At 38.9% G+C, this 22,841-nt stretch overlaps 1 protein-coding gene across 2 annotated transcripts; it reads right to left on the bottom strand.

Annotated features, from left to right (window-relative positions):
- Window positions 1–334: 334 nt before the first annotated feature.
- Window positions 335–16,408, bottom strand: micall2b (mical-like 2b). 2 transcript variants are annotated; one of them, XM_081597376.1, is made up of 16 exons: window positions 15,878–16,408; window positions 13,930–13,978; window positions 12,355–12,496; window positions 12,085–12,272; window positions 11,293–11,417; window positions 9,834–10,514; window positions 8,314–8,510; window positions 6,001–6,058; window positions 5,380–5,492; window positions 5,210–5,274; window positions 4,929–5,052; window positions 4,737–4,836; window positions 3,396–3,469; window positions 3,201–3,315; window positions 2,969–3,015; window positions 335–2,417 (listed from the first exon to the last, which is right to left on the bottom strand). In XM_081597376.1, the coding sequence occupies exons 1-16, from the start codon at window positions 16,018–16,020 to the stop codon at window positions 2,341–2,343; spliced, it is 2,298 nt and encodes a 765-aa protein (XP_081453502.1). In that variant the 5' UTR covers window positions 16,021–16,408; the 3' UTR covers window positions 335–2,340. The 2 variants fall into 2 exon arrangements, with proteins under 2 accessions (XP_081453502.1, XP_008434791.2); XM_008436569.3 differs by having other exon boundaries at window positions 6,001–6,064; window positions 15,878–16,406.
- Between the last annotated feature and the right edge of the window lie 6,433 nt (window positions 16,409–22,841).

Raw genomic sequence — 22,841 nt, 5'->3', positions numbered from 1 at the left:
TTATGTTCAAGTTATCTTTTTACTTGTAAGTTACAGGACAGGCGAAATTGGGATAAATATAGTGTCTGATATTATATATTAATGTATTTAAAACTTAAAAAAAATAAATTTTTTGAAACTTATCCTAGTTGTTTATATTTATACTTCACAGTGTGTTATTCAACTCAATATTATACTTATAATATTATACATTATACAAATGAAATGAACATTATTTTAAAAATGTCCAAGTCAATTTTTTAAACATCAATTTAGCTTAACATCTAATTTAGTTTGGTCGACCTGAAGAAATAAACCAATGTTTGCTGTTTTAAAAATAAAACAAACAAAAACATTATTTATGGCCATATACATTTAATACAGAATAAAAATATTACAAACATACACATATTGAGGTCCAATGTGAACCGCATCTGGTGCTCTCCTGACTCATTAATGAAATACATGTAATTACACATAAAGGTCACATGAGACAAACCAGTCATTTTCTTAATGCAGCAGCAATAACGTAGCAGACAGACTGAATTTTTATTCATTTTCTTTTTACATGGCAAGAAAATTTTTAGATTATACTGTTATTTGGATGGCTATCATTCCAAAAAGATTATAAATATTTCATTTATAGAGGAATTTAACAACAAACCGGATGATTTTCCACATGACCAGCCTTTACATACCATTATAAGTTCAACAAAGTAGAAACTACGAAAAGTCAATAACTTAAAACGCAGGAGCTAGCTCTCTTAGTGCCTTCCCTTTGAAGGCTAACATCTGCTAGAAGCAGATCTAACACGCTGTTAGATGTTAGCTAGCAGCAGATGTTAGCTGTTAGGTAACACGTAACATCTGCTAATAGCAGATGTGTGTTGCGTGTTAGCTACCAGCTGCTAATAGCTAACAGCAGATGTTAGCTAGTGCCTCTGTGGGCACTAACGGCAGATGTCGGCTGTTATCAGCTATATGCATGCTGGTAGCCAACTTCCTGTTAGATGTTAGCTAACATCTGCTAGCTGTTTCAGAGCTAACAGCTAGCAGAACTAAAGCACATGCAGTCTTCTGCCACAAATCAAACTTCATTCAAGCACTATCCAGCAAAACTAAACATTTCCATTCAGCAGACAGCGCTGCACATCCTGTCATCTACTTTGCACTTGTACAACAGCAACAACAACCAAACTGAAACGTGACAAAAGGCTAAATCCTCAGAAAAGGCATGAAACACTATAGGTTGTTCTGGGGATTGGAATAGTTTTAAGATGAAACAAATCTGTGTAATTACGGCAAATTAGTTATCTGCCGATGACCCCTGTGCAGGAATAAACTTATGACAAAAAAAAAAATCTGAACTTGATTAGGATTTAATTGAACCGGTGGAAGAAAAAAAAAGTTGTCTTTATCCTGAAACCGAAAGATACACAGAACTACTGGCACACAAGATAAAAAAAAAAATCCACCTTAAAACTAAAACAACTCATTTGAGAACATTTATTCAAACCATGCCAAATCAAACATTAGGATTTGCCATAATATTTAGCACTTTTACCTGTTTAAAAAACACAAATTTAACTGAAGCACTCTTTTAATAATAGTACCATTGGTTAAATTGATCAGATTGTCCAGCAAACGTTAAGTGGACTGTAAATATGACCCCCAATTTCTATTTGCCATTGTTAAAAATGGGAAATATAAGTGAAAAGGCGATTTAGGAAAGGCAGGAAACAGCCAAATGAAAACAGCAGCTGACCAAAACTCGCACATTAGGTAAATGAGAAATCTCAAAATTCATGCTCAATCTCCAGCGCTAGTGCTAAGGGAACTGCAACAAGGTGTGTCTTGATGTGAACATGCTAGCATAAGTTGTTCGTAAACATTTTCACCAGGGTGCCAGTAACTGTGGCGTTCCTAAAGATAAAGCACAGAAATTCCTGGTCATAATTTCTTCTAATGACAATCTTTTTGTAGAGTCTGAGCAAAATAACTCAGAATTACATCTTGTTTTGTTTTTTTGTTTTTTACCCACCCATTATGCATTAGAGAATACATACAGTATTGAATACATTATGCAAGTAAGGAAATACCTGTTGGATGTTAGCTAACATCTGCTAGCTGAGAATGTTGGGGCATAAAGTGAACAGGAGAAGACAAGAACAAGATTAAAACTAAACAACTGGAGTACTGAAGTAAATCTCATCACTGACAACGGTGGGTCTTTCTCTCTTTTCTACGCACACACGCACACACACACACACACACACACACACACACACACAGTATCGATGTCACCCCAGGAATTGACAGTGATCAGAGGAAGCAGCTTGTGAAAACAAGGTGGTGTCGGTTTCATGCGTCCTTCTTGCTTCCCCAGCTGAACAGTCTGAATTTCTGAGACTTTCTCTTGATTTTGTCCTTCTTTATATCTGGGAGGGAAAGAGAAAAACAAAATCAAAACAGGCCTTTAAACAGAGTAAAGAAAAAAAAACTACTGAAAGTTTGTCATGAACTTCATGAATACATTAAAGCAAAATGGCTAATCTTTAGCCCACGTTCCACGTTTAGTTGCCGACCTTTCACCGAGTTTCAATAAATCTTCACAACATTCCGCTCCGGGTTCCCGATCATGAATTGCAAATGACCAACAGTGTTTTCAAAAGGGTCAAATTAACCGGCCGCATTAACCATTTTGTCTAACAAAGATGCGGGAAAAGCTTTTTTTTTTTTCTTTTTTCTTTTCTAACGTTTGATTCCATTTTCCATTAGCAGACATTAAATCAAATTAGCTGAAAACATCACCAGGCAACACTAGTTAAAAATGCACCGTAAGTTCACGAAGACAAACTTTTCCCCAAGTTCTATCCACTTCAGCTAAACCTGAAATCTGTTCACTCTGACGCCAACTAAAATCACAGCGACAACGAGGTTTCGATTAATAATGAGCATAATGGAGAGAGGGGGTGGTGGAGACACTCACTGAAATTCATCATCATCTTGTTTAGCTCCTCATCCTCCTCTTCCTCCCTGTAGAAAAAAAAACAAGCACAAAGAGCAAACAAGTTTAGAATGAGTGTGTGTGGAAACACTCCGTTTGTGTAGTGTAAGGAGAAATATGAGGATTCTACATGATTATCATATTCAGAGCTCTGTGGTTTACATCAGATCCATACCGTAGCTTTAAAAAAGAAAAAGATAAAAGGAGCACATACCTGAGCCTGTCCTCATCCAGACCTTCTATGATGGCGTTTCTATCGTTGACGATCTCTATGAGTTTGTCCATGAGCTGCTTTTCCCTCTGTCTGTCCCGGAACGTTTTTAAATGTTCTGGAAACACGACAGTATTTCAGTCGCGCCGCAGAACTCTGGGTTTTTTTTCGCTGAGATTGCTCCTCTACAGAACTCACCTGGTTTATCCATCAGCCTCCTGAGCTCCTGCTCCACACTGGGCTGCTCTTCTTCCAGATCTTGAGTTCGTCCTCTGCAGACACAAGAAAAGGAAACAAACAAAAATAAACAAGCTCATTTAAAACAAATTGCAAAGAATTTCTAGCTTGATCTGCCTTGAATCAGAAGCTATTATGAACTGCTGTAATTTAAACAACCTTAATTTAGTTAGTTTGTCGTAGATAAGTTCTGCCTTACCTACTTCATTTTTATATTAAGTCGGTATGGCAACATTTACTGGGTTATCTTGGATTCAAACAGTTAGCCTCCCTGCACGACAGTGAAAATGCATCATGATGTCATAAATTAGCCAAATGTGGATGGTTTATCATCTGTCCACAACAAAAACCATCTAACCAAGCATAATAATGCTTAATGTAGCATGTAATTAACACTCTTTATCAAAGAAAAAAAATTTCCACCATGCACCATGACCTGGGGAGAACCGCACACACCTCCAAATTGCCCCTATAGGCAAGTTGAAAAATGTTCCTGCTATCAAACTTTGCAACAGGTTAAATTTCTGGGGTCTGTGATGAATCTGCACCTGGTCACTCCCTCTCTGCTGCACTATCTACACAGACTGCTACAAATGCTAGTTAGCACGACCACCGATGTCGGTGGATAAACGGTTTTCCTGGAACAGTAGGTTGTTTCTCCGCCATTTGTATACTGAGGTTGGTTGACAGCGCTAAGACCCTCCCCCTTGTTTTGACCAGGTTTGTGGCACAGTTTTGCAGACTGAAGTGGTGGAGGAGTTTATTCTTTTTTTCCACAGATTATCTCTTACACTGTGATGACATGGCAACAGTTTTAATATGGAAGAAACATGTTTCTGTAAGTTACGTACTGCCCCTTTAAGGATGTGTCGACACCCTGGTAAAAATATATTCCTCTACTATGATCCTTTCAAAGCTACGATACAACAGACTGTGTTAAATGTGGATTTTGGATCTGCTATCAACAATTGTTTGATGTGTTTTTTGTTTTTTAAGAGATTACAACAAAGTACTTTTTAGTTTATAGAGTTTTCGATGACACCCAGTACGTCCAAGGTCGTAAATTTGTTTTTCTGAACGACATCCTGATTCCAGCTACTGTTTGTTCAGCGTGGCCAGTGGGGGGCTTCAGCTGCCTTGTTCCTCGCTGTGGGATAGAGGAGGGAGGACACTGGGACCTCAAACTGTCGACCTTCTGGCCACAAGTCTGTTCCGCTAATTACTGAAAACCCCTTTTTCCTAACCCGTGTGTGTGTGCGTGTGTGTGTGTGCATGCACACGTGTCTGTGTGAGTGTACTCACATATACACGAGCTCTGACTCACGACGCATGGCTACCTGCTTGTTTCTGATCAAGGTGAACCACTCGACCATGAGCTCGTCTTCGTCGTCGTCGCTGCCCTCTGTCGGCACAACAGACACACGTCCGATCAGAGGCGCACTCCCTCCCCTTACATTTCCCTCCAGACGAGCATTCTGGGAGTCGCTGGCTCACCTTCCTCACTCTTGCGCAGCCTCAACTCCAGCTCCACTCCTCTCCTCTCCAGTTCGTTTAGGTTTTCTTCAATCTCCTTCAGCTCCCGGATCATGTCCTCTTTGGGGATGTAGCCAGGCTTCGTCTGCAGATGTTCGCATACGTGAGCGTTTTTGATAGAAAGAGAGAAAGGAGAAAAACAATAAATCATGCAAATGGATATGATTGAGTTTGTTTTAATTTGTCATGCGATGAAGTGATTTACTAATTACTGCGACAGGCCTAATTCTTAAGCCTCATACCTTAGCATTCTTTGACTCGGACTTGGCGGCGTTGGGAATTTGCTCTTTCGGCCCGTTCTGAGATTCTGATTAGAGATCAAATTCAAAATGTGAATGCAACATTGATTATTCTCAACTTCTTTAACAAACGAAAAAAACTGAAATCCCAGTGCAGCTGATGTCGCCGTTACCCTTTGACACAGAAATGATGGCGCTGACCGCCGGAGGCCCAGCAGAGGGCTCTGAAGTCCTCGTCGCTCCATTGCTGTACGGTTTAGGCGAAGACTGAGGAAGACCTGCTGGTCTGAACAGACAAGATTAAAATTAGGCAAAGAAACCGAGCATTTAATCAACCTCATTTCATCTCCTTCAATCCACCCCGATTCTGCCACAGGATTTCTGAGTTTTGATTTATGAAAGGTGAAGGAAAAGGAGAGAGAATTCTTTGGAAGGAGCATATGCTGCACCGCGGAGAACTCCGCTCCGTCCTGACGCCATTTGGGGCGGAAGGGGAGAGACGGAGCGCGGCGACCACAAATGACGGCTGGGCCATTTGGCCGAGCAGCGGGTTCAGGCGTCCTGCAGGAGGACGGATGGAGGGACAGGAGGGACGGACAAGACATGAGGAGGGAAGAAAGATCTCCAACAATTAAGGCTCCATGTCAGTATGCTGAGAGGACACCTATGTACAAACACTCCCTGCTGTTCGAACAGAAAGGAAGGGAGTCACTAGTGGACAGATGTTAACAAAAAGATAAAAACAAGCCGATTAAAAAATAATAATTTAAATGTTAGTTAATAGAATGGCTTACTTTGCTTCTTTGGAGATAGGCTTCAGCTTTGACCTCCAGGCTCCAGGAGACTCATTTTCTGATGCTGCAAAAAAAAAAAAAAAGTATAAAAACAAACAAACAAAAAACATCAAATATGTGTTTTATTTTAACTCCTCTGGTCATCTTCCTTCACTAAACTGCAAAAAAAAAAAAAATTTACCAAGTAATTCTGGTCTAGTTTCTAGTACAAATATCTTTGAATACTTGAAATAAGACAAAATTGACTTACAAGCAAAATATAGGAGCTTATTTTAAGTCAGTAATTCCCAAATATCAGTACCAGTTCCACTGGCAGATTATTTCCCTTATAATAAAATTTTTTCCCCATCTTATACTAATAAACAATCTGCCAGTGGAACTGGTACTTTTCCATTGCCAGATTATTAAGGAATCACTGACTTAAAACAAGCTCTTATATTTCACCGAAAAGTTACTTATTATTCAGTTTTGTCTAAGGGTTGGGTGAACCCCAACATATTTTTACTAGAAACTACACCAAAAATACTTGATAATATTTTGTATTTTTGCAGTGTAAACATGTCATTTACCAGTATATGAAGGTTTCAAGTCCATAATATCATTTAAAAATGTTTAGGGCCTGTACATACACAGAATATTTGGAATTTATGTAAAATGTATAACAAAAAACCAAAATAAATAAAGAATCACTTATTCTATCAGTAATACATTTTTGAATTAAAAACAAATATTTTGACACTAATGCGATCTTGAAGAAAAGGGGAAAAAAATGCATTCTGGGTAATAGTCAGGAAACAAGTAATTAAACTTGGTGCCAGCAATCAAAAGAAGTAAATTTGGAGTCCAAATAATTCCAGAATCAAGAACAGTGTTGTAGCTATCACACATTGTGTGGCGTAAGGCTGATTTAGTTACCAGAGGGATAAAGGTTCTTCAAAATAAAACTCCAGACATTTGAAACGTTGATGTAACCGTCTGTTCTGACAGAACAGCCGTCACAAGCAGGCATTTAAAGCTGCTCTGAGATAAAGGACGTTAAACCTTCTGGAATAATCCAGAACTCAACAAATTTTATTTATTTATTTTTTAATGGACCAATGAAGCGTCTGAAGCTTCGTTTTACTCACAGCCAGGTTAATGATGCAGCCACTTCATGGGCTTAAAATCATGTAGCCTAGAGGGGGAAAAAAGTACTAAGTGGATGATTTCACACATGACCAACCAACGTCCCCCTGACAAGTTAATCATTTTATTGGTTATTATTTGGATTCTCATCTTGCCTTAGGTCAGTGCAATGGATTTACTTATGCATTATATTTATTCTTTTCTAAATTAATTGATTTTTGTTTCAATGACATGCATGTACACTGGTTAGTGGCTGAGAGGTAGGGCATGAAATATGGTGCCTTATCCAAATGTAACCAGCAGATGGCCCTGTAGGCAACTAATTGGAGACACTTCAGCCGGTTAAGTTTTCCTTTTTTTTTTTTGCTTGCCTTATTAAAAAAATAAAAATGTTCACTGTGTTTACAGTGCAGGAACACAAAATCAGATCAAGTATTCTTGGTCAAACTTTGAAAATTGTAAGTTGGTTTTAAAACTAACTTCTTTTGAAAAAAAGACTAAACTAACTTACAAGTAACTTTTCAGCAAGATATAGGACCCTGTATTAAGTCAATAATTCCTTAATATTGATGAAAAAGTACTAGTTCCACTGAAGGATTATTTCACTTATAACACTGGAAAAATGTCTCCCCATAAGTGAAATAATCTGCCAGTGGAACAAGGACTTTTTCATCAATAATAAGAATTATTTACTACAAACAAGCTCCTGTATCCTGCAACAGACTGGCGACCTGTCCAGGGTATATCCCGCCTCTCTCCTGACCCCAGTAAGGGACAAGGGTGTAAAGAAAATGGATGGATGGATGGAAGCTCCTGTATCATGCTGAAAACATACTTGTAAATTTGTTTCATCTTATTTCAAGTTCAGCAACAGTACTATAATACTAGGACTTTATTCTCACAATTTTTTGACTTAATTTTATAATTTCATTTATTTTTATTTTCTTATCCTGGCCCTAATACTCCGTCGTAGAAAGTAATGCTGCAGAAAACTCTTCAACTAGAGACATTGCTGAGTCTAAGTGTCACTTTACTCCCTTTATATTTCTGTCACAAAAAAATCCCCTCTCAAAGATTTAGTTATTTACATTGTGATATTAAATGAATAAGATACATTCCACACCTGAATAAAACCTTCAGACTGCCATGTCAGATGAGATAATAACTCCTTGAAAGAGTGTGTTTAACCTGATGTGTTGTGGGAGGTTTGGGGAGGTTTCAGGCCTCCCCTGTCTGGAGTCTTGTCTGCTCCTCCGCACCGACCGGCTGAAGACTTGTCAGGCTCTGGAGTCTGCAGATCCGCCAGGAGAGACAGGTCTGCTTTCAGCTTCACCTTCCCCCGGACACCCCCCGTTTCAGTCTTCTTTGGCGTCTCCTCCAGAGGTCTGAACACAACAAATTAAACTCACTCAAATTCACTCTTTATCACAAGAAGTCAGACATGGCAAAGAGTTAAAGTTTGCAACTTTTTTAAAAAAAAGTTTGTTTTACATATTTGTTAAAATTGTCACTAAATTGTGACAGTAAAGTATAAGACAGATAATCTGTGAAAAAAAGAACGAGAGCTCCTCTGCCATCTGAAGAAATACACCACTCTGTCAGAAACAGCCAATCAGAAGCAGGAGGAGGGTCTTAGTGCTGTCGATCAACCTTGCCTACAAGCCGCTTACAACTTCCTCCTCTCTTTGCTACGTTAAAGCTGGTTCACCACAACGGAGCCTGCCATGAATGCTAAAGCTAGGTAGCATGGCCACCGATGACGTGGATAAACGGTTTTCCTTTAACGGTGAGTTACAGTTCCGTTAGAACATTGAGCAGCAGGTACACGATCATGATTGACAGCACCAACACCCTCCTCCAAGCTCTGTTTGGTTGTTTGTGACTGGGAGCTGTGCATTTCTTCAGATGGCAATAGTACCTCGAGCAGAAGGCAAACTTTTCACAGTTCGTCTCATGTTATACTGACAGGAGCTGTTTCCATTACAAATGTGTGCAAACCTTTGTCTATTTTCTGCTAATGTAAAAAAAAAAACACAATTTTGCAATTGAGGTGTTTCCATTAAAATAAGAAATACTATTAAAATCAAACATGAATAAGCTTATTCACACTAAATCATGTCAGCGACGGATGTAGACAGTTACATGAGAATTATGAATACATCAGATGTATTCATAATTCAGCCAATCAGAGGAGATGTCGGCGTCTTATTCAATCGTTGAAGCAACAAGCTCTTTAAACTTGGGAGCGTTTACATATGCAAAGTTTTGGGAAATTGTAGACAGCCATTTTACAGAGGAGTTATGGCTTCAACAGGTTGGAATGACACACAACCTTTTTATAAACTGTGTGATGCTGTGAGAGCAAAAACAAACCATCATCCAGTTTCTACTTCCTGTCTTCTTCTTTGTGGTTTTCGCCAGTAGTGACATCTGGCTGTTGATCATGTGACTTGTAATGAGAAAAATGTTTTTTATACGGCTGAAAATTCACCTCATCGTAGTCCAAAAACTTTTTATTGAAAATCGTGAGTTTTTTTTTCCAAAATTGTCTTGTTTCCATAGGGTGGATTTATTTTCCTAATTTCAATTGCGCAATTTTACTGTTAATGCAAACTTTGCTAGTTTTAACAAATATGTAAAAGACATGTTTTAGACAAAGTTACATACTGTAGCGTTAAGGATAATTCTTCCGTTCTGATCAGGCTTACTTGTCAGTTTTTCGGAGCGCTACGTTTGTCCACGATGGCTTGCTGCTGTTGTTGTTGTTGTTCTCCTCAGGAAGTTTCTTGGAGATGAAAGCTGCTGCTGTTGCTCTCGTCTTATCGTCGTACTCTTTAGCATTTGTACTCGCCTTGCTACCCGCGGCAATTGTTTTAGCTGCACCCCCTTTGTCCACATCTTTAACATTGACAACCATGGTTACAGTCTGACCCGGCAACACGTCCTGCCCCTTGCCGTTTGTGGTCTGGCCTTTATTCACAGTTGTACGAAAGACTGACGTCTTTTTCTCCTCGTGGTTGGCACTGTCATCCGATTGTAAAAACTTCATCTTTGACTCAAACGTTTTGGCCGCGGTGACGGAGGTCCGGGGAGCGGCCGTGGGGTTGGTGCTGACGCCTGTCGTAAAGGTAGACGGTTTGGACACGGGTACCTTCGGGGTTTCCTTAACAACAGAAGCAGGAGCTGAGACAGGTGAAGCAGAAAACGAGCTGGAGCCGTTCGGAGGAGAGCCGGGCTTCTCCGTCGCCCACGTCGGCCCAAGTCTGGACGGTGTTTTAGCCGGAGCCACTGTGGCGGGTTTAACGGGTTCGGGTTGGGGACTGAATTTGGAAATGTGGGTGTTTGTGGGAAGATCGCGAAACAGGGAGCTCGTGTTCGTCGAAAGAGACCTGAAATGCAGGAAAGAAAACGTGGTTTTAATAGATGATATTTTTTTTAACTGGTCGTGCAAAATTCTTCTGTTTTTACTTTTGTGGTCACAAATAAATGCTTCAGAGCATCAAATTTTAACATCAAAAAATGCAAATTAGCGTGGTTAAAAAAAACAACCCTCTACACTTTGCTTTGTACAGATAGGTGCAGAGCGCCTGGACCTTCGGCTATTGTGAAGCAATTATTTCCTCCAGACATGGACTCTGTTGAAGTTTTAAACGACTGGATAAAAATGTTCCCAAACACCAAGCCAGTTATTTCTGAAGTCAAACTAACACAGCATTTCAAAAAAGAATAGTTCAAACATACTTGAGGTTTGCAGTCTGGACAATGATCCAGACAGCTCCACCTCTGAATGGCACAAAATAAAAATAAAAATAAATGAAGGTTTTCAACTGGCCTAGTCAAAGACTGGACTTAAATTCAATGAAGACATTAAAGTTGAATTAAAATAAGTTTGTAGCATCGTTCTTTGCTAAAAACAAATATGAGAAAATCCCAGAGGTTTTGAAACCGAAATGAGGAACTTCAACTTCAATGTGTCTTCTGAGTCCAATCAAATACATCTGGCACTGCAGATAATTAAATATGTTGAAGAATTTTCCTAATCTACACTTAAAATGCACAGCAATTCAACCTCATTTCCAGACTTCCAAATTATTTCTTCCATTTCATCAAGCTTTATATTATTATATTATTTATTGCAGGAATCCATTCTCCCATTGGTGTCCTTACCTCGCACAGTTCCTGTGATAGAGCTTTCCCTCCACTAGCTGTCGCTGCACCAGGTGAACGTGTTTGTTACACAACACACATTTGTTGCTTAAAGTTCCTGCTTGAGATTTCTCAACATGATGCTCCTGAAAGACAAAGAAGACAATAGTTACTGAGGAACTTCTTTGAAGACAGCAATGAGGACATCTACTTTTTTGGGGGAAATTCATTTTTGTTCTAGATGACGATTAGGCTTGTCGCAATAAATAAATAAATTGCATGATAAAACAAGCTCAATCATTTCCATCTGTATGATTTATTGTTTCTCTCTTTCTAATAAAAACTGGATGTTAAAAGTCTTCATTCTGGTACTAGCCATTTGTTAAAGTCAAATTTGTTTACAGTGGCGTTACAACTTATTTTTTAGTTGTTGTTTCTGTTGTTTTGTTTATATTGAATATTTCAAAATGTCTTCCAGTTTAGATGTTCATCAGAATCTAAAGTTCATTGATCTCTGAAAATGCATTGTTATCATGCCATTATTACCTCCATATTACATGAAAATGGTCAACAATATAATCATTAATCGCGATAACGACTGGGACAGTCTATCGTCTGGCAAAATTGGTTATTGTGACAGGCCTTCTGATGACAACGGCAACATGAAGAATCTTTCATCTGCAGTCGTTTATGTCATTGTTACAATAGATTTCACATACAATTTCGCATTTTGTGAGTGAATACTTCTCAAAATAAGCGAAAAAAAAATCATCCAGCCTGCGAGTTCCAAATGCAGCCTGAAAGTGTCTTTACCTGCGTTGAATTTCTGATCTGTTTAGGCGACGGAGACGGCTTCGTAACATTGGCAGAGCGGGGAGGACTGTTCTCCCTGCTGGGTTTAGAGCCTGGAAACACCATGGCAGTCACCGCCTGGTTCTTCTTCCCTGAAGGTTCGTCGTTGGTGCCCTCCGCCGGACGCTTTATACCCGCCATGCCGCCAACTGAACGCAGAAGTAAACGAATTACATGAGAAAAGCCGGACAAAAACGTAGATTGAGGTAATGAAGCAGGGTTAGAACTCACTAGGGGAGCGTCCATGGAAGTAGTTGTAGTACTGAGAGACATACGTCAAGATACTGAGGCGGTCAGGAACCCTGAGAGCCACCATGTCTTCCGCATCCAGCAGAGCCGGAATGCCCAGTTGTTCTTCTGCAACTTTAAAGGCCTGGAAATGGAAAAGAGGAAAAAAAAAGATGTTTAATCAACAAAACATCAAAAACGATGTCATTTTTTGTTGCTAAACAAAACCAGACAACTGATAAAGTAATAAAGAGGTGGCTATCTGGCTTTGTGTAAGAGTTTTTGGCTTTCTTAGGCCTCGGTGCGGCAAAAAATATTATTATAAGTTTAAATATCAGTAGAAAAGTGATCATGCTTTCTCATCTTCAGAAATTTGTTCTTGCACGCCTGGTATTGAAAACATCTCAGAGCCTGTTTTTTCACAGCTCATGCAGAACGAAAGGCGGCGGGGAGCAGTTTGGCAACTCCAGCGTTGACTCTCACTCAGCAGTTCAATGGAAACAAAACGAGCCGAGGCCTGCCAGTGACCACCAGATACATGACTTAATCAGAAATCAGATCATTAGCAGAGCCTTTCAAAACTCACTTTGTCGTTTACTTGCCCTGCCACTTTCTAAAAATGCTCAGTGGAGTCAGTCTTTCACCAAACTGGTTACCGAGTTTCTGGAAAAACCTTGCAATGACTCCGCTTCACTCCGAGTATAGCAGACGTTTCTCATAATGCATACCTTTCTTCATTTCCCGTTTTTTTCCCCTCATTCATAATTAAACAAATAAATGCAGCTGGAATCAGATTGACAAAACTGTACATTTTAATGTGGGCAGAGTCACTCAACAAAACACACACCTTTGTTTCATCATCCATTTGTCGTCCAGACATCGTCCAGATTTGGACTGGACTATATGGCTAAAACAACGTATCACAATAACGTAAAGCTCAAAAAGGTTTACGTAATGCTGCCCCTTTAAGAAATTGTTAGCGATGCGACAGAACACCAGGATTAGCAGTGAGTCAGCTAAAATTAAATCAACTGGAGAAGTTAAATCAGGCAACAATGTTTCAATAGGAACACAAAGAAAAACAAAACACAATGATAAGTGACTAAAAAAAAAACCTAACAGACTGTTGGTCCAAAACAAAGAGTAAAAATATCTTTGAACAGGAGAATCTGTGCCACACATCCATCCTCCGATACTGAGCCAGACTCCCTATTTAGAAACCCAAATAATTCTTCTAGGAATTTTCTGACAGTCGTTTTTGCTAAGTATGTTCCTAAGTGAGTGAAATGACAGGAAAAGTATCAAACAGGCAGCCTGGATAAGAGCTGTTGAAACAGTCTGAGAGCTACAGTGCTTCCTTTATTATCTCCCTTTGTGTACGAAACATTGGGCCATCCTTTATGACACGCAGTAGATCATTTCTTCCCACAATTGTTCTCAGCTTGGACTTCCAAAACAAAACCATTATTGTGCTGCAACAGCACTTGCTGGGACTCACCCAAATGTAATGAAAAACAAGACAGAATATTTATGATAAAAACTTGTTAGCCAGAGCTAAAAAACCTTATAACATCTTACCAGCTTGTTGTTGTCGTAGACATCTTCCTTCTTCAGCGAATCAAAATTGCTGCAACAGAGAAATAAAAAAAAAACATTTTTTAAAAAAGGAGAAGAAGAAAGAAACATGAGCTCAAACTTCCCCAGCTACCTTTATTAGTTTTGGAGCAGTGGCATGTGTTCTTTAGTCATGCATAGTTCCCTCTCTTCGCCATGACATGACAGTACGAGTGAGTCAGACTAGATGTATGTCTGCTCTGTCACTGATCCCATGCATCCAAAACTGAAACCAACACAAGGCTCAGTCTGCAGAAATCATACGGCCCCGTTGTTGAGCAACTCCAGCAGCGCATTTAACCACCGCTTAGAGCTCCAGAAACACGACTAAAATTAAAACGTGCTGCAATTCTGCGGTCTGGCGGCTGGTGGAGGCTGGGATGGAGAACACACTGAGAGCAGTTTTTATCTCCGTCTGATACGACGCTGCCGTAAAAGAAACACGTCAAGGAAGAAAAAACGAAGGTGGAAGCCGGCCAAGGTTCAATATGTGATAAGTAAAGGCTTTGTAATAGCTAAGTAATTAATCAGAGAATGAGCTCATATCGAGTTTACTCATGTCCCGGCGATACTCTGGCATCACCAAGGACAATATTTACATATTTCTGCCCTAATGAAAGCTGCTTGTTTTGAAAAATGTCTTCAGAAGCAAGAGCTGACTTTTTTTTTCCCCCTTCTTCTCCAAAGATAAACATGAGAAAAGAATGCGAGAGAGAGACACTACAGAAGTTACATTTTGCTTCCACTAAGGCAGATTTATAAATAAATCTTCTTCCTGCTTTCTGGAACTGTTGAGAAATGATCCTGCATTTCTCAACCCCTTCTCGAACATTTCACAGAAGCTTTTACTTGGTCTAAAAAGCAACTTTTACAGATGAAGCACTGATAAGAACAGACAATGGAACTGTAAAGTTGAGTAAAATGGGAACAAATGACTTATTCTTACACATAGGTTTTAAAAAAAACATACATATACATGTAATCTGATCATTTTGCTGACAAAGTTCAACACCAAGTTTATCCACAAATATTTCTATTCTGAACAGCATCAAGAGTTCTTGTGCATCTAAAGATCTACGTTTTCATGACAAGGAAAACCAACAAAAAAAACATCATTTTACTACAGATTTGTCAGTAATTGAAAAGTATTACTATGTACTGTACAGTACATGAACTCTACTTGACTGGTCCTTGTTTTGCACAAATGACTCTTTAAGTAGTGGCCACAACTGCAGTCTACACCATTTTGATCTCCCTGAATCCTGAGTTTCCCTTCACCATACTTTCTTCCTTTCACTCAACTTTCCAATAATATGCTTAGATGCAGCACCCTGGCCTTTGCTTCTTGTCAACTACCCATCAGTGATTTAGTTTTGGTTTCATGTGGTATTCAAATTGACTGACAATTACAATTAGAAATAATCCAAATCATCAAAATGAATAAAAATAGACTTATATCACTGTAAAGAATTTAAGTTTGGCATATTCCAGTGTTTGAATCGAATTACTGAAATCAGCTTTTCATTTATATTCTACTGATGTGCATTTTTGTTAAACATTTAACATTTGTAATATCTAACTATTACTCTCACAAAGTTATACTGATAGTGAAGTTTTCATCGGCTCTTTCACCAGATCAGTCCCGTTCAACCATGAGCTCCACGGAGTCCACGGCTCAACTTTTTCTCCAAACTTCTCCTCCACAGACCCACGCGGATGAGGTTTGTTCTCTCGCACATGCCTTCTTATTGAATCCATCATAAAACTGAATGAAAATAAAACCGCTGATAGAGCCTGAGCAGTAAAAAGATAATAAAACAAAGCGCAAACAGATCCTCCCCTGCGTTTTAAAGCTCCGGACTCACACGGCAGACCTCGCCGCGGTTCCTGCTTTCACAGCCGCTATACTTACATCAGGTCTGGTCTGTGTTTGTGGATGAGGGCGCAGAAAGCCAAGCCGTCCCTGAAGGACGTGGTCATGTTGGTGATGGACACATCCCGGTAGCCCTCACACTGGATCCGGCACCACTGCTGCAGAGCCTTCACGGCCGACATCCCAGACCTCAGAGCCCGCACAGAGTCCGCACGGAGCCCGCAGATCGGCGGTGGAAGTCCCGGAGCTCCTCCTCGCTCACTCCTCCGCTTCCCCCCGCCTCTCTCCCTCTCTATCTCTCTCCCTCTCTCTCTTCCCGGCGAACTTCAGGGAACTTTCCGCGGCTCCACCGACACGCTGGATCTAATAAGAGGTCGATTCAGACAAGCGCGTCGTTTTGGGAATCACCCTGTTCTCCCTCAGCTGATACAGTGGAAATAACCAGGTTGTGACACCTGTGGAAGGTCTGGTCTGACGTGTGTGGGTGGAGCCCCACGGAGCCCCACGGAGCTTCTTTAGGTGTTTTTTGAGTGGGCCAGTCCCGAAGTTGAAAACACAGAAACCCCACAAGATTAAATGCATAATTCAGATTTTTTTTTTTTTCAAATAAAACTCCTTGTATTTGTACATGGAATACAGCAGGGGCGGAGCAAGGTTGCATGGGGCCGACAGTGGCGCCACCAAGGGGTGAGGGAGGCCTGGGGGGAAGAGGTGTACAGAGGTGTACAAGTTGATGTATGTAACTTATATTTTAAAAAATAAATAAATAAAAACATGTTTTTTTACATGTTTGTTAATACTTTCACTATTTAGTGACAAAATAATATGAGACAGATAATCTGTAATAAAATTCAGCTCCTCCACCTTCTCCCTACTGCTTTGTTGTCTGAAGAAGTGCACCGCTCCTGACCAAAAGCAGCCAATCAGAGCAAAGAGGAGGGTCTTAACGCTATCAATCAACCTTGTGAACACGCTGCGGAATGCACTAATGGTGGAGAAACAGCTCACTGTTACAGAAAAACAGTTTATCTGGCAACATTGAAGTAGCACACACTGGCATGATTGACAGCGCTAAGACCCCCTCCTGGCTCTGATTGTTTTTTTTTCTAATTAGCAGTAGGAAAAGGCAGATTTTTTCACACATTATCTGTCTCATACTATTCCGTCTCAACAAATATGTAAAAAAAAAAGTTTTTTATAAAAGTTACATCAAATATAAACCCACTCAGATGGACAGTCTTATTAGTTTAATTGTATTAAGAACAGAAGAGCACAGGTGTCAAAAACTTGCAACGTCTGTTTTATTTCAAATTAATCCTATTTTTTTTCCTCCTGTCGTTCATAGTGCATTTTCAATATTTCATTCTTGGTTCTGCCCTCAAATGACAATAGGGTCATGCAATTAAATATTTTTTAAATACACTATTTTAAAATTATAAATGACAAGAAATTTATTGTTTTGAGGTGGGAATCATAAAGCCTGGGTGTCAGTCAGACCCGCAGAAAATTATATCACAGAGTTGAAAAGATGTGACGAGCGATGGACTGAAAAGAGCTGGCTCTGGTCTGACGTTCATCTCAACATATGAGAATGTTCCCAATTCATTTTTTTTAAATTAACATCTTCCTGCTCTTAGTTTGTAGTCATCTTACATGCCTCACAGAAATCTATTATTAGCTATCAAGGTCATCTCATGTGCACAATACTTTATAATATGCATTGTGCTGGTATTTTTTTTAGCCCTGGGATAAAAAGTGAAAACAGTTAACCAGGTGTGGTTGAGCGGGTGAGATCCAGCTTGTCCGGTTCTGCTCAGGTGGGTGTGTTAAAGGCGGTGGGCGGCGTCGGCTCGCTAAAGTCACCCGACACCTTCTGTGTTCATCAGATCAACAACAAAGAGGAGGCGGAGGCTTTGTTTAGGTAATGCAGACATGTGGATACCTGCAACCTTAGCAGCTTCTCCACAGTTCTCCTCATCTGCCCACTTCTTATGACAGCAAAATGTCGTGACGGTCAGTCCAATGGGGAATTATTGTTAATCAATAACAGAGGAAATGTTACAGTGGTGCAAACCGGACCACAAAGTTCATACTTTGTAAAACATTACAAGTCTCAAGTTATTTAAAAGGCTGGCCACTTCTGTTTTTCTCAACACATCCAGCCTTCAAAATGTCTTACATTTTCAGCTGCTTAATCTCATGTAGCCTTTATGTCTCAGGTAACACAGTAAATGTAAAACATTAATACTTTTTTTTTTACTAAGGAAGACAAATGATGGCTCCAGTTCTATAAGTTGACCTTATTTGCTGGGATCTTGATCGAATTTCATGTCAATTAAATATAATTTGGTAAAAAAACAAACAAACAAAAAAAAACACCAAACAAGCAAACAAAAGGTTTACATCAACAAATTCCTGTTTTGAAATGGTTGGCTAGTCAAAACTTATGCTAATTAACTGTTAAAGCACATTATGACTATGAGGAAGAGTGTACAGAATCTAGGCAAACTGACAGGAAATATTTGCATCTAAACTTAAACTGGTTCCTGACAAGCTACAGAAAAATACATGAACTTTATGAAGATGGCTCAATTTTCCTTTGTCAAACTTTCAGAAGTTACTTCCTCCTTTAGGAATCATCTCACTGTAAGGAAATGCATTAAAATGACAATGGTTAGAAGAGTTCAGAACCACTATGCAAGTTAAACAGTTTCTAAATTACATTTTTTAGATTAACTTTCTAAAGGCTCCAGCTTTGGTTTTAACAATATTTTTTATTCACATGATTGAATAAATATTTGAGCCGTTAAAGCATTTAATAACGAATTATAGGAAACCGGAAATTCAGGTTTTGCAGTTGCCTGGCCTTAAAACTTTATGAGCTGAATTTGAGTGCACTATATTTTGAATATGATCTAATTGGAGTGTATTTCCTTAAATTCTAACATAGCTATATATTAAAAAACTAAACTGAATTGCTACTTGACTAATTTTAATGCCCAATTCCTTTAAAAAGTGCAGATATGACGCTCACTTTGTCACAAATTATTGCATTTCTTAAGATCAATCTTGAAATCAAACGTCTCAGACATTAATAGAAATGTAGCAGGTTTACCGTATCGTAGCCCAACTTTTTGTTGTGTCTTCAGAGCTCTTTCTTTTCATCGCAGCTGATTTACACGGTATAATCTTTAATATGTTCATACACTCTTAAAAACCCCCAAATATTGTTTCCAAATTCTGTTGTTTCCTAGACTTTATGCATCGACCAATCACGTCACGTCTTGGAATTCTCTAACTTTCCACGGGGAAAAAAGTCAACTGTCCGTAGAGCCGGAAGTAAGGTAAAATCGTTTTCTTATTTGATAAATTGTCAATAAAGCACATAGAATTTCTTAGTAAGGATATTTATTTGTGCTGTTTAGTTACTAAGTCGGTCTGTTGTGACTAATACTTCCTTGACATCCATCAGTGACAGTTAGCTTAGTATAGGGCAGACATTTTAATTAGTGATTATAAAAAACATTATCACTGTGTGAGAGATTAGAGAATGGACCTTACCACAGGGGCCGCGTTTCATTGGCTAATACCCATTTTATGTCACAGCGCAGCTACCACATGCTTGACCGTCTCACAAACACAAGCTACAGTAGTAAACTCATGCTAATGTACATTGTGGACTAGCAGACCGGCAGAAGGTTTTTGCGTCAGGACTCAAAAAAGAATGGTTCTCCACTGTCAGTGGGGTATCTGTACAGGCGATGTCAGGTATCCTGATCCTGTTTGTGGAACTAAAATTCACAGATTCCCAAAATCTGAATCGGAAAGCCTTGCTTGGATCAAAGCTTGTGCACAACTGCATTTGCAGCTCAACTATTGTAGGATCAATAAGAACAAAGGAGTGTCTGCTGGTGTAAGTATTATTGCTTTGCTTTGCTTTCTTTGTGATTAGTGAATGACAAAATGAAAGTCAATAATAAACACATCCATTATGAAAACCTTTTAGCCATGGCAGTACCGATACAACTTCTACAAATTAGATGAACAGATCAATATGCAATGTGTACCGTATCTGACATACATTAAAGATTTTATTTTACCTGAAAAGGCTTTTTACTAAATTGTAATTGTGTTAACCACGCTAGCACCGAGTTCCGTGTATCAGGCCTAGGCACTCTCAAACATTTTCCAACAACAGAAATCACTGGTTTCAAAAGTAACCCTCAAAACCACTATTGCCCGAATTACCCAGCCTTGCAAGAACAATAGCCATCAGTGATCTTGTCCACAGCTCCTGCAGAGAGTCAGTCGAAGTGAAAGACGCCATGTTTACACATAGAAGCTAAGTACCGTGAGCCTTTGTTTGTGAGACATGCAGCACATGGGACTTTCGAGGGGCGTTTCTGGGTGGAGCTTGGTAAGGTCCTTTCATATCATCTACTAAACTCATGGAAATTTTAGGCAGACATAATTTTAAAAAATCAGTGGATAAACCAGTCAGGATAAATGCTGTGTGGGCTTCATTGTTCCTGCATTCAAATTCAAAAATACTTCATTAATCCCAAAGGGAAATTAAACTCACTTTCTAGTGGCTGAGATTTCTTACAATGTTATTGATGTCTTTGCAAGTTTTCCTTTTATTCAGGTTTTCTTTTTTTTGTGTGCATTCTATCACAAATAATAATGAATAATTTTAGGTTTGAAACTTGTCAGTTTCAGCTTTGGATAAAAGCTAAAAGTACTTTTTTAAAGCATGAACATAAAACTCCGCACATAGTTATGCCAAGGGAGTATTTTTTTGTTTTGTTTTGTTTTTTCTCCTGAATTAAGATGAATTATTTAGCCTTGAAGAATTTGCAAAAAGCAGGAGTTTCACCTTGTAAGAGACAATCAGGGAAGAATGTGAAATTCTTTGTAGATAAGGAGAGGCAGTCATGAACTGAAAATCTTCTCTCTAGCTCTTAAGCACTTTCTCAAAACAAAAAAAAGTATTTTCAATCTAGGGGCCATGTACAAAGTGTTGCATATTTTTTAAAGTTTGTGACAGGAGAAAAACATTTGCTTTCAAACTTAATAAATGAAAAAAAAACGTTCATAATGTGAACATCTCCAGTTGTCCTGATTTTCCCTTCTGCAACTGAGCAGAAATAAAGTTTTCAGTGGACAGACTCTATGGGACTCTCCTACGCAGCATCTAAATGGCAGGAAAAGTAGGCGAGTTGATAGTAAACATAAGTAGATTTTCCACTGTTCATTTTAGCTCAGGTCAGATGTGTTTGTGTAAATACTGTGAACCAAAGCTGATCAGGGATATGTGTCTATTTAAAGCACAAACCTCACATCACAGATCCCATTTCAATTGAACTCAGTTCATTATTCAAATTACTTTAAAAGGTTTTGTGTCTAAGGAAACCCAGCAGATTGCATAGAGTCACTGACTAGTGAAAATTGCTTGCATTGTGTCATTGCCTTTATAGCAATCCCTCATACAGAACATGCATGTAGCAGCAGTGAAGAGGAAAAACTCACCTTTAACAGGAAGAACGACCAGAACCAGAACCTACAGCTCAGTACAAGCAACTTGGGGTTAGAGAAGAAACGGAAGAACCGATGTAGGAGTATGTTGTATATCAATGAAGAGTCAAAAAGCAGAACAATTAATTGATTGCAGCATATTCTCAGTGGATGGCCTCCTCCAGGAAGGAGTACGATGGAGCTTGTGTGAGGAGGAGAATTTTAACTTCTATTCTCACCGACTGTGTGAACACATTTTCTCATATTTGATCAGTTTATACACAACCTATTACACATCGATGTTCAGCAGAAGTGGAAATGCACCTGTAGCCTTCCCACCTGTTATTACGTAAGTAGAGCCAGTCTTTTAGCACAGAGTGGAAAAACACAAAAAGAGGAAATACGTAGCAGCTAAAGAGTCACGTGTTCCTTCAAAGCATTGGTCAAAAACCTAACAAGAACAAGCTGTGAGGGTTAACAGTTTCAAACTTGGGCTCTTAAAGTCAACATAATGCACTTGGGTGGTGATTGTAAACCATTCTCACACACAGAGGCAACAGGGATACTTTAACATGGGAGGAGCATGGGGTTTTGTTTTAACCCTCAGAATCTGGGTAATTAAGCAAAACTCCTCTTTCTTGTTTTTCCTCAGCCTCGAGTTATATGTTGAAACATATTGCTATTTTTTAATAGTCTTCAACAGACACAGCAGTGCAAGCCAGGAAACGAGATAAACGAGTTGAAGTGGAAGAGGAAACCTAGAGTTTCTTATTCTTGGTCTGTTAGAAAACAGTATTAGAAAATGTTTGCCTGTAAAGTGGATGTGAGTAGAAAGTGTATTATTTTCAATCTCATATTTTCACTCCAGTAAAAGTAAAGAGTAGACATCCAAGATATTACTAAAGTAAGAGTAAAAAAGTATTTGGTAAAAGAGGGTTACTGAAGTACTGAGTAACTGATCAAAACATCAATCATTTAATACTTGGAAAGTTACATCATCAGATGGACCAAAGTATAAAACTTTGTGGAAGTTTTGGTATTTTAATGAGCAAAAATATTTATGAAAATGTAGAAACAAACACAATAAATGCAAAAGAAACAGTTTTCCAAATCACTTTCTTTCAGTATAAACCTGATGAAACTTTAGCAAAGACTGTAGGTGTGTGTTTGTCTGGTGATTTTTTTTTTGTTAAAACATTTAAATTTTAGTTCAATGAAGTTATTCACAGTGGATATAGATCCAGAAATTTTATTCAAGTGAGAGTCATAATGCTTTATCGTAACTTTACTCCAATAAAAGGAAAAATACAGTGTTACAACAATATTGCTAAAAGTAAAATTTTTTCCCCCAAAAAAAGTTACTCAAGTAAATGTAGTTAGTTTCTCCCCAACTCTGGTTACAAGATGACTTTTGGCATGTTTGAGTCATGCTCTACCACTTCATCTTCATGTATTCCTCCTTAAAGAAAATGTCAAACTAGAAAACATC

Source organism: Poecilia reticulata, chromosome 1, assembly GCF_904066995.2.
Source record: "Poecilia reticulata chromosome 1, P_reticulata-male-v2, whole genome shotgun sequence".
Classification (NCBI taxonomy): domain Eukaryota; kingdom Metazoa; phylum Chordata; class Actinopteri; order Cyprinodontiformes; family Poeciliidae; genus Poecilia; species Poecilia reticulata.
The sequence above is the reverse complement of the archived record's forward strand: the minus strand, read 5'-3'. Positions and strand labels throughout refer to the sequence as shown.

Bases quoted from the DNA above. Each gene is read 5' to 3' on its own strand.
- micall2b (XM_008436569.3), bottom strand. From the start codon at position 16,020: ATGTCGGCCGTGAAGGCTCTGCAGCAGTGGTGCCGGATCCAGTGTGAG. The intron at 12,497-13,929 runs GTAAGATGTTAT...TTCCATTTCCAG, and splicing joins TCTACGACAACAACAAGCTG to GCCTTTAAAGTTGCAGAAGA. The intron at 3,316-3,395 runs GTGAGTTCTGTA...TCGTGTTTCCAG, and splicing joins GAGGCTGATGGATAAACCAG to AACATTTAAAAACGTTCCGG.